Source organism: Callithrix jacchus, chromosome X, assembly GCF_049354715.1.
Source record: "Callithrix jacchus isolate 240 chromosome X, calJac240_pri, whole genome shotgun sequence".
Taxonomy (NCBI): domain Eukaryota; kingdom Metazoa; phylum Chordata; class Mammalia; order Primates; family Cebidae; genus Callithrix; species Callithrix jacchus.
The window spans coordinates 17,337,171-17,349,804 of record NC_133524.1 but is presented as its reverse complement, the minus strand read 5'-3'; the positions used below and the strand labels follow the sequence as shown (position 1 = coordinate 17,349,804).

Genomic DNA, 12,634 nt, shown 5'->3' with positions numbered 1-12,634 from the left:
GGTGAAAGTATTTTAAAAATTGAATGCATTTTAGAATTGTAAAATATTAATATTATAGAATACATAAATAAAGTCTCCTAATTTTTCAAGCCTGGAAATCTAGTTTCTAAATTTAGTTCCTTCTAAGACAGCAGAGGAGGGGCAGGTGGGAGCAGGTAACGGAAGGAGAGAACTGCTCTACCCCAATAAAACCATGGGGCAGTAGTTGGCAATGGAGCAGCTGCTAGAATCACCAACAGCAGTCTGAAGACAGCACTGTGAGGGTGAACCAGCCAAAAACACCTCAGCATGAGCCAGAGACATCAAGAAAAAGACCACCATTGTGCAGGGTGCTCTGCTGAATAAGGTTGGAATGGGTATTGTTTAAGAAATCTCTTAAGACTCCACTAATATGGACACGTCCAGCAATTACAACAAACAGATCACAGCTTCTTATATAGCTGGAAAGAGGGAAGAGGAATGCCAACTTCCTAGAAGACTCAAGGCATGTCATCTTTCCAGAAATGGGAACGGAAAGAGGAGCAGGCCTAGAGATTAACCCTCCAAAAGGCAGCAACTGAACTGAGGCCCACATGGCATGGACAGCCATCCAGAATTCTAAATCACCACCTTGAAACTCTTGTGTCTCCCACTGAGAATCTAGACATTTCCCAGAAAAGGAGGGATTAACTATGTTGAAGATGAGGAACTCTCTCATACCCAGAGAAGGGCAGCAGTGGGAAGAACAAATTAAAAAACACATACCATACTCCTGGGCACAATGTGAAATAAATTGACATACTTCCCGTGCTGTGGCACACCTGTCAAGTTTTATTTGGTGATGCCATATCCTAGACAATGAAGTAATGTTAAAAATGAGATCTAAAGCTCATGCCCCACAGGACACTTGATCTTGTGTTAAAATTCCTTTAAAAAAAAAAGTAGGAAGAGTTATGCTCCTCAGAGTCTATGGGAGAAGCACCAATTTAACACTCCAAATTTAAACAGCTTTTACTAATACTACAACATGAAGTTTACGAAAACTGGAATGTATCCACTTTGGTTCCTGAAATTAGAGCTAGAAAGAACTGACCCCAGGTGTTTGGCCTACATTAACAGAGCATTTTACCCAATGAGGAATAAATTCAAATCTGTTTCATAAGTCAAAATTAAGCTTAGGAATTCCCATCACTTTTGGAGTCATGATTAATCTATAACCTTAATTTTCTGTTTTGTAGAATCACCTTCCAAATGTGGTGGTTCCCAAAATAGGTTATGTACCAGAACCAACTGGGGAGCTAACTGAAAATACAGATTCGCAGGCCTCCATATTTGAAATCCATCATCCACATTCATTCATATTTATTCTCATTCTCATATTCTCTCTCTCTCTCTCTCTCTCTCTCTCTCTCTCTCTCTCTCTCTCTCCTTCCCTCCACCATCTTTTCCCCCTACTCCCCCAACTCCTTCCTCTCTCTCCATCCTTCTCTTTGAAACTCTGAAAGAACTTGACATTTGGGAATTACTGTACCACAGCATAAGCCTCAACATTATATTGATTCCTCTGTTCCAACGTTCAACAAATAAGCCCAAGATGACAGCTAGCTTATCACAACAAACATGACTGACTTATTAAAAACATGCAAGAAAGATAACAGCAAAAGAGAAAGCAACAACTTCTTTCATGTCCTTTTAACTAGAGCTCCAAATAGTAATGTCTTCTGTAGCCACTTTGTTTTTAACTAGGTTCAGTGATGGCTCTACCAACAGAGAGCTGGAGACACAGGTGCAGCCATTCTCCATGGCTCCAAAGACACAGGTCTGACTCTCCAAAAAACTGGACAACTTTAATTTTGCTCCTTGGAATCCACTCCATATATAAGCACATATAGTTTTGCCTTCCTGGTGGTGAAGCATAACATAAATATTTGAGACTTCTGCTTTGGAAATGGAAAACACCAACTCTGGGCCTCCAATTGATCTACCCTATAGGTTCCTTACTCTACAAAAAACCTAAAATGGCTTATTGAAACCATTTCAACCTCAAGCCTTCTCAATTTTACACTTAGTAACAAGACCCTATATTTACACTGAGTGAGCCTTTGTGATCCCTTTCAGTAAAAATTAAAAACTTAAAAAGATATCACTCTGTTCTTATATCTGAAAAGAGAGAAAGGGTAAAAAGCCAAAAGGTTTCCTTGTAATAAAATACAAGACAAATAAATAGAAACAGACACAATATCACAGAGTTATCAATCTTCTACTCACTGACTTGCTGGTTTTTTTATTTTTAAAAATTATATAGAAGTATACAAAAATGGTTTTCTCCTACCTGGATCCTCAGACACGTCCTTTGGTAAGGCTTCATTGACAGTACTTTTCAAAGCTAGCAGTGTTTTGTTTTTAAGGAACAAGAAAAAAGAGGAAAAAAAGAAAAAAAAACTATAAAATGTTGTTTCTGAGGCAAATTACATTAAAACAAAGAATCCCTAGTCATCACTTACAAAAACAGGTCTCACGAACCTCTAAAAGTTGCTATAGCATTTACTAAAACAATAAAGACCTCCTGGAGTATGGAAATAGGTTCTCCTTCCACAAAGAGCAAAGACGTATTTTTCAACTTTCCAGAGAGAGGACCTCTAGCAGATAGGAGGAGTACTACCAAGAAGTATGGGGAATTTTTCCCTCTTTCATTCCTGACACCCAGACCAATGACATGAGAATTCCTGGGAGTAAAATCTGGGCTTCAGTATTTTTACAGCTTGCCCAGTTACTCCACTATGCAGTTAGGAGAATGGTCAGAGTACATGCTGCCCAGTTCTACCTGTCTCTCCCGAGCAAGTATTCAAATAGAGAGCATGCAATTACTGTTGCTTAATGGAAAACTTATTTTTCATGTTTAGCCCCCATACAATGCCTAATCAATGGCAGGCCTCAACAATAAAACCTGAAATAGCTTCACTGATTTTTAGTCCCTTCAAATAAGCCTCTCATTCATAAGTAGTAAATCAATATCAAATAACAGGCAGAATACTAGCTTGAGGCTTAGAAAAAATCTTGGTTCTTGCCCCAAATCTTTTTCTTAATAACTAAGTAAATGATTCATAGTGTCTGAATCTTACTTTACTAATCTCTAAATTTTAGGTGATAAAACATACCAGCTTCCATTTAGTTTTGTAAGGATTGAATAAGACAGTATGTGAGGAAGGACATAGTAGATTATAAAGCACTATACACAAGTATAGGAAGTGGTTCTTACAAAGTATAGGAACTGCTTCTTAGCTGCCCAGTAAGATAGGAAAATTGTAGCTGGGCTCCATGTCACACTCCCACAGTCACAAAGCCAAGAAACAGATAAATGCTACGGACAGAAGCTCTGTCCAGAAGATAACTTCCTCATGGGTTAGAGCTGTGTGCAAATGTGCATTTACATTGATGTCTGGGATCACATCTGCAAACACAGGATGTTAAGCTCTCAATTCATTCAGTTTCTAGTTATTTCTAATTGCTACGATCAGATTCCAGTGTAAGGTGTTAGAGTAGCCTGAGGGCTAGCAATGACTAAGGGGCCAATGAGTTGGAAGACTCTGGACACTCAAGCTCTTGCTACCACTTTGTGAACTATTGTTTTATGACAATGATTTGAACTACTTAATCTATCCAAATGTGTCTACATGCTGAGAACCATCCTCATATGCTCTAGAAGCCACCATTCCAAGAGGAGTAGATAAGAAAACAGAGGTATAACACTGATTAAGGAAGAAAACTCATTATTTTCCTACCTTGTTTGTCATCACCAGTCACATCTTGGGTAGAGACAGGAAGGTCAGCTGTGTCTTTAACAGATGTCTTCTTGGAAAAAGAAAAGTAAATGAATTAAACTGGTCAGAATGGAAATTAAGTGATATGTACATATGACAAAAATGGTTTAAAAGCTATTATTTCTTGCCAATATTCTGGTCTGCAGTAAACCCTGCCATTTAATACTATCTTATTTTTTTAGTTTCCTAGTGAGATATATGTTAATTTGTATTGAAATTTTACACACACAGAGGAAAAAAATGGTTCAGATTAAGGCACATGTATTGAATCTAAATTCAGACTGGGATTCAGCCAGAGAACTGCAGAGCAACTCTTGTCCATTTGGCCAAGAACAAACCTGTCCTTTATATATTCTTTTTTTACAAACACAAAGAAGTTCTGACAGGTGGCCCCACAATGTGGGTGTTTGCCAAGATCTGTCATGCAGACAGTGTCTCAACCTGAACACAACAGCATTCTTGTTGTGGGATAAAAGAATTTTATGGATGAGCAGATTAAAATTTTGTCCTAATGCAAATATAGAGAAAGTCCTCACTTATACTAATATGAACACCCAAATATATTATGAGTTTTTTACACTGTTTAAAATCTACTTACTATAGATTCATTTCTTATAAATTCTCAATTTAACACACATTCTAACTATAGTTAATAACAATGTATGGTATACTTGAAAACGCTAACGGAGTTGACCTTAAATGTTCTCACCACACCAAAAAAGGTAACTACGCAAGATGACAGATATGTTAATTAGCTTGATTGCAGTCATCATTTCACAATATATACATAGATCAAAACATTGTGAATATATATTTTTGTCAATTATACCTCAAAGCTAGAAAAGAATATGTACTCTAAGACCTATGACAAGATTCAGTTAAAGAATAATATATATTCACATTTGCTTTATTTATATACACCAACTCTGGAAAGATATGTAAAAATTGAACGGTGACTTGGTAGATGAAGGAAAGGGATGGGAGGAGGACTTGTCATCTATGCTTTTTGATATTGTTTATATTTAAAACATAGTCATAAATCAAATAAAGGTAAATTTTAACATTTATCTTTAAGGAAGGAGAGCAGCCATCTGGTGTTTCAAAAAGTTAATTGGTTTACCTCTCAGAACCTAAACAACTCCAGAGAGATAAGCAATACTTTTGTTTTTAAACTTCCAAAAAAAGAGACTGAAGTATTACTTAGTAGGAAACTGGTCTATGATTTAACAGTCTTCACTTAGGTAATTCTTGGCATTAAGTGTCCAGATATAATTTCCTATTCGAAGTCGATCTCCAAAAGAACAGACAATGTATCATAACAATGCATTTCTTTCACTGCCTTCTCCCCCTGCATTATAAACCAGACCCCTTGGGAGAATGACATAATTTAGGAGCAGGCAATGTAGATAAAAAGAAATCTCAAAAAACTGTTGAAAGAAATTAAGTATCTAAATAAATGGAAAGACATCTCATGTTCATGAGTTAGAAAACTTAGCATTGGTAAGATGGCCACGCTCTCCAAACTGATGCGAATATTTTTTGTCAGAATTTGGCAAGCTGATCCTAAATTTCAAATAAAATTGCAAAAAAGTCAGAATAGCAAAATATTCTTGAAAAAGAAGAACAAAGTTAAATGATTCACAATTCCTGATTTCAAAAATTACTACAAATCTAAAATTATCAAGACACCAGTAATAGTGAAACAGAGAGTCAAATCATGAGTGAACTCCCATTCACAATGGCTACAAAGAGAATAAAATAGCTAGGAATACAACTAACAAGGGATGTGAAGGACCTCTTCAAGGAGAACTACAAACCACTGCTCAAGGAAATAAGAGAAGACACAAACAGATGGAAAAACATTCCATGCTCACAGTTAGGAAAAATCAATATCATGAAAATGGGCATACTGTCCAAAGTAATTTATAGATTCAATGCTATCCCCAACAAGCTACCACTGACTTTCTTCACAGAATTGGGGAAAAAAAAAACACAACACCTTAAATTTCATATGGAACCTAAAAAGAGCCAGCATAGCCAAGACAATCCGAAGTAAAAAAAAGTAATTCAATTTCAAAATGGACAAAGGATTTAGATACTTCACCACAGAAGATACACAAATGGCAAATAAGCACACAAAAAGATGCTCAACCTCATTAGTCATTAGGAAACTCAAATCAAAACCACAGTGAGATACCACTTCATTCCACTAGGGTGTCTAAAATCAAAAAGGTGGACAGTAAGTGTTAACAAGGATATGGGAAAACTGGAACCCTCATACACTGCTGGTGTCAATGTAAAATAGTGTAGTTGCTTTAGAAAGCACTTTGATAGTTCCTCAAAAAGTTAAATTAACTTATGATACAATCCAACAACTCCACTCCTAGGTATATAGTCAAGAGAACCAAAAATTCACATCCACACAAAAACTTGTACATCTATGTTCATAGCAGCATTATTTACAATAGTCAAAAGTGGAAGCAATGCAAATGTCCATCAACTGATGAATGGACAAACAAAATGTAGCATACCCATATAACCGAACATTATTCAACATTAAAAAGGAATAAAGCACTGATACATGTTACGATCTGAGTGAACCTTGAAAACATTATACTAAGTGAAAGAAGACAGTCAAGAACACCACATAATATATGCTTCCATTTATATTAAATGTCCAGAATAGGCAAATCCAGAGACAGAAAATAGATTAGTGATTATCAGAGGCTAGCAGAGACAGGAAAATAGGAAGTGACTGCTCATGAGTATTGTGTTTCTCTTTGGGCGGATGATGTTCTAAAATTAAACTGCAGTGATGGCTGAACAACTATTAATATAGTAAAAATTACTGAACTGTATACTTTAAATGGGTATGGTATGTAAAGTCTACATCAATAAAGCTGTTTCGAAAAAGAAAGAAATCCAGTAATCTAAGAGACACTCATAAAGAGGAATATACCTGAAATTATCATCTGTAATTCTTAATGGAAATAAGCACATGGTTATAGCTCTGCTGTATTTAGTAAAAGATGTATCACTATGCCAATTTCTCATGACCTGAGACCTAAATCAGCTGCAGCTTTTTCAGAACACAAGCACCTATACTGGAGTCATTGATCACAGGGCTAGTTACAAAATCTAGTTAAACTCCACACATTTATGATAGATGAAAAGACCGGTAGAAAGAACAATCAGCAATAGTTTAGAAGAACATGAAAGATTGAATCATTAGCTATTATAATCTGACCTATACTTCTCAAATGGACAAACTATCAATTAACCCTATTACTTTGTCCTTGAATTCTGTTTACTGCATTCATTGTCTAAAACTATACCATCCTCAAAAATTACAATCTGGTTGGAAAAGAGGGAGTTTTTATTGTTGTTTTACTTTCTCTTTGGATAGAGAAAAAAAAAAAAAAAAAGGACCAGGTAGTTTTTAATCTCCCCTACCCAAGGAGACCACTTAAAGTATACAAAAGTATATGAAACTAGCTGCATATAATGTCCACAAAGGTGAATATATGTAACATTATCCAGGACATCAGAGAGAGAGAGAGAGAGAGAGTGTGTGTGTGTGTGTGTGTGTGTGTGTAACAGATTTTATGGCCATTCTAAGGAAGATCAACTAATAACCTCATCATTTTATGTAAGCAGAGGAGCCATCACATACACTCACATAGACACACACACACATATGCGCGCGCAGAGTCAGAGAGCTATAGAGATACCCATCCTCGCTTGATAAAGCTCTTCAAACACTGCTAGAAGCTCCAAAGTAAACTGAGGGCCATGAAAAGTGGCAAACTATTTTATCTGTCTCTTTGTCATATGCACTCTGCAGAAACAATTTTAATCAAAATTCTTGAAATGCACATCTGTCATTCCTCCTGAAATGACTTTTCTTTATATCTTTTCCATGAGTAGAAATCTGAGGAAACTACCAGGAAGGCTACAACTCAAAGAAAGAGGAGCAAAATGTCAAAGAGAGATGTTAAAGGACTGGAGAGGCAGGCTTGACTGGCTCGCAGGGGAGCAGAAGGTGCCATCCATAACACATGCTACAGGCATGAGGGACTCATGTAAGAGGATAAATCATCATGCACAGTCACAAGAAATTAAAGAAATGTCCCTGTTTCCTGCCTTTGACTTCTATCATCTTACAGCGGTTTCAACTTGGGTCAGAGGACTGTAATAGGAGTCTGTGAGTAAAGCTCCATTTATTAAACATTTCCAGGTCTTTTAAGGAAGGGAACAGCAGGTATCCTAAGTTGTCATCATGGTAATCATAATGGTGATGATGATGACCATGACAGTGGTGATGACAACAATAACTATACCAACTCCTATTTATTGATCCATAGCTAAGGCTCCCTGAGCACTTGGCTAAGCTCTCCCATCCATGGCTCAACACTGGGGGAATTCTCTGAGTTCCTTTTGGGGATCATCCAAATCAGTCCTCATTTAGTCCAAAAGCTAAAAACCCTGAGGGAGCTCCGAATGTGATTTGGGGCCCTCATATAAAGTTCTCAAACCTCCTCTCAAAACAGTTCTGGTTCAGTATAACATATGAATGCCCAGCTGATAAAAAATACAATTAAAAGTGTTTACTAGGGAATTAGAGCTTGGTTAAAGTAAATAACTTGGCTAGAATTTTCTGGCTTAGTTTGGCTATACCTACATGTTACCTCTAGAAGGTCTAGAGATTATGTTACTTACTTTACCACATCCAATTTTAGGGAGAAAAGGGAAAAAATTATAGATATATCTGGTGTCTAGATCTAAAAGATTGAGCGTCAAAGTATTAATAATTACCAAGTATAAAGAGAAAATGTTATAAAAGTTCATTTTCAAACAAAAGAAAAGTTCCTTTTCCAGAGTTCGTAAAGAACATAGGCTAATGGATTTAACTCCACACACATCCTTATTTATTCACATATGAAGATCTTTCACCTCCATCCGATTCAAGTCACGAGGTTGTTGATTTGCCGGCAATGACTCAGAATAAGAATCAAATAATTGGCAGTCCCACTTGGGCTTAGGAAAAGCTAGGAAGAAACAAAAAGAATATATAAGAACATTTCCTATAGCCATAGTGATCAGTGTTTCCCACTGGCTTTTCTGTGCTTGTTAAATATAACAACAAAATCAGCTAGCTTCGATAGACCACGTATGGCATTCATCATGCTGAGGTATTTTAAGTTCTTTACATGGACAACCCCAGTACTTCTGTTATCCCTATTCTACATGTGATGAAACTGAGAACAGGGAAGTTAAGCAACTTATTCAAAGTCATATAGCTGATGAATGGAAGAGCAGGGACTTGAACTCCCAGTAGTCTGGGTGAAGGGTATGTGCTCTGAACATTTCATGTTATAGCATAGTAATTTTCCACATTAACCATCACTATCACAAATGTAAGTCTTAACTATGTTACTAAGGTAATTTCTAATATATAGCGACATTAAGGAAATACATCATTTAACTACTGTTGGAAATAGGCAAGATCTTATAATGATGTGCACCCAAGTTAATTTTATGAAATATTTATCTCCTCAGTTGGCAGGAATGATAAAAATAAGAGCATAAATTCTTGCTGATTTACAACAAAGAAAATAGAATCACATTAAGGGTTGCTTTCAATATGCAACAGTGACGCAGGCTGTTATTTGGTAGTTGAATGAATTCACATGAGAAAAGATCAGGCTACTTGGTAAGCTAATTACTTCACACCAGGCTATGTCTTAGAAGCAGATTCTGCTTCACTAGTTTGTCACAAAGTAATTAGGAAAGAAATATCTCAACAGCTAGAAAATTTGTCAATATTCCAAAGAGGAAAAGCAGACTGTGGCAGACAATAAACAGAAGCTACAAATCAAATTTGTCAAGACAGCTATTAGGAAATGAAATTGCAATGCAAGGTTTAAAAATTTTGAATCTTATTTCAATAATAATAATAATTTTGAATCAAATGTGAAAAGTGGATTGGCATTATTTTTAATTCTTCCCCACCCTCCCACTCCCACCAGGGACTGAAATGCCAATATCCTTCTGCAGTAAAGTACTGGCCATTGGCCAGGCATGGTGGCTCATACCTGTAATGCCAGCACTTTGGGAGGCTGAGGCAGGAGAAGGATTGCTTGAGCCCAGGAGTTTGAGACCAGCCTGGGCAAGAGTGAGACCCAGTGTCATCTATGTATCTACCTACCTACATACCTTTGTGTCTATCTAATTTCAAAAAATAAATACATAAAATCAGTAAGTACTGGTCCAAGTATCAGTACCACATGGAGTTGAGTGCAAGCACCTTAATTTGTTCATTTGCTTACTCTGGTTTGAATTTCACTGATATTGGGGCAAACTATGGGCCCTGGTGGTTTTTCTGACCATACCTCATAGTCTGTTTCCTTAGTAAAAACTCAGCAAACACCTTTCAAAGCACCATTCCTCAGTCCAGCCCCAAGAGTGGTGTGAACCATTATTAAGATGTCTCTTTCTGATCTATCAATCAGGGCTCTGACTAGAATCATATGACTGATGCTTTGGCATGAGGGGATCCTTCCTGTGAAGAAAGCTAACACTTTCCAAAACTATAAATGTTGTCCATCACCGGCTAAATCTCTCTCCAAGGTGTCCACATCTCTCCATCTCACTCCATCTCCCCAGTGCAAGCGCCCCACTGCTCCTGACTGGCCAGCTGCCACAAGTTAGTCTCCCAGTTTCTACCCATGCCCCTCAGAACCTGTTCTCTGGACCATAACCAGCATGATCATTTCACATAGGAAGTCTGATTGTGTCATTTATCTGCCTAAAATAAAGCAACATTATTGCCTGTCATTTGTTCCCCACCTTCTTTCTCAGCCTCATCCCAGCCCCTCTACCCCTGGTTCTGTGCACACCAGACACTGTAGCCTGAAATTCCCACTCCTCCTGTGCTCTGAGCCACCTCTCAGAGCCTCCCCAGCATACCTGCCGCTCCCCTTTCCCAGAACCCTGCTTCTCCCTTCTTTGCCTATGTAGCCCCTACCTCGGCCTTCACATCTCAGCCCAAATGTTTAAGGAAATCTTCCCTCAGGTCATGCACCCTCTTGCTGCACCTGTACTTCCCCTTCATAGCATGTATCAACTATATAGTTCTGTTTCATACAGCATTCTGACCACAGAGAATGATGTGCTACCTCTCACACAGTAAGTACTCCATAGTATTTTTAAACAAACTCTATGACAAAAATTTCTGTCAGAACCCACCCAATCACCTATCAAAAGGTGGCTTTTTTTTTTTTTTTTGAGACAGTCTTGCCCTGTCACCCAGGCAAGAGTGCAATGACACTATCTTGGCTCACTGCATCCTCTGCCTCCCAGGTTCAAGTGATTCTTCCGCCTCAGCCTCCTGAGTAGCTGGGGGCCACAGGTGCACACCACCATGCCTGGCCAACTTTTGGATTTTTTGCTGGAGATGGGGTTTCACCATGTTACCCAGGCCAGTCTTGAACTCCTGACCTCCAGTGATCCTCCTGCCTCAGCCTCCCAGAGTGCTGGGATTACAAGTGTGAGCCACCACAGCCGGTCAAAACTATCAAAAGGTGACTTTTGATGAAACTATCAAAAGGCTAGTGAGTAACCCACTAAATAATACAACTCTGTCCTTGAAGTTTTACTTTAGGGAAAACGGACTATTTCTATAATTGCAAGTAAAATGGCATCAGAAACAATTCCTGTTCCATTATTTTAGAAAACAGGCCAGGTGCTGTGGGTGGCTCACGCCCATAATCCCAGCACTTTGGGAGGCTGAGGTGAGCGAATCACTTGAGGCCAAGAGTTCAAGACCAGCCTGGCCAACATAGTGAAATGCCGTCTCTACTAAAAACACAAAAATCAGCCAGGCATGGTGGCAGGTACCTGTAGTTCCAGCTACTCGAGAGCCTGGGACAGGGGAATAGCTTGAACCTGGGAAGCAGAGGTTGCAGTGAGCCAAGATTGTGCCACTGCACTCAAGCCTGGGTAATGCAGTGAGACTGTCTCAAAAAAAAAGAAAAATTATTGGCCGGGTGCGGTGACTCACGCCTATAATTCCAGCACTTTGGGAGGCCGAGGTGGGTGGATCACGAGGTCAAGAGATCGAGACCATCCTGGTCAACAAGGTGAAACCCCGTCTCTACTAAAAATACAAAAATCAGCCGGGCATGGTGGTGCGCGCCTGTAGTCTCAGCTACTCAGGAGGCTGAGGGAGGAAAATTGCTTGAACCCAGGAGGCAGAGGTTGCGGTGAGCCAAGATCACGCCATTGCACTCCAGCCTGGGTAACAAGAGCGAAACTCCATCTCAAAAAAAAAAAATTATTGTTTTAGAAACAAGCTTGTCTAGTTATAAATGCATGAAGATATCAACCAAATTTATACCCTTCACCAATCTTATCAAAAACGGGATTAGATTTTTTAAAGACGGAATATAGATCAATTAGAAAAAAGCTGGAAAAAGAGTCAAGCTTTAAAAAAAAACTCTAAATGAAATGCCATTAAAATGAAAAAAAAAAAAAAAAAGGCCAGGCATGGTGGCTCACAGCTGTAATCTCAGCACTTTGGGAGGCCAAGGCAGGTGGATCACAAGGTCAGGAGTTCAAGACCAGCCTGGCCAAATTGCTGAAACCCCGTCTCTACTAAAAATACAAAAAATTAGCCTGGTAATGGTGGTGGGCAACTGCAACGCCAGGTACTCGGGAGGCTGAGGCAGAGTTGCTTGAACCTGGGAGGCAGAGGTTGCAGTGAGCTGAGATCACAGCATTGCATTCCAGCCTGGGCAACAGAGCAAGACTCTGTCACCAAAAAAAAAAAATGA

The 12,634-nt window shown here is 38.5% G+C and overlaps 1 protein-coding gene across 15 annotated transcripts in view; it reads right to left on the bottom strand.

The window, feature by feature from the left end:
• The window catches only part of REPS2 (RALBP1 associated Eps domain containing 2), a 248,826-nt gene that overhangs the window by 110,185 nt on the left and 126,007 nt on the right, over window positions 1-12,634 (bottom strand). For 8 of the 15 annotated variants that reach the window (XM_035289250.3, XM_035289253.3, XM_035289257.3 and 5 more), the window contains exons 9-11: window positions 8,754-8,848; window positions 3,762-3,828; window positions 2,312-2,365 (exon numbers count right to left, since the gene is read on the bottom strand). In XM_035289250.3, the coding sequence (XP_035145141.1) occupies window positions 2,312-2,365; window positions 3,762-3,828; window positions 8,754-8,848 (216 nt within the window). Of the gene's footprint in view, window positions 1-2,311; window positions 2,366-3,761; window positions 3,832-8,753; window positions 8,849-12,634 lie in introns of all 15 variants that reach the window. The other 7 variants (XM_035289249.3, XM_035289252.3, XM_035289256.3 and 4 more) reach the window with 1 other exon arrangement.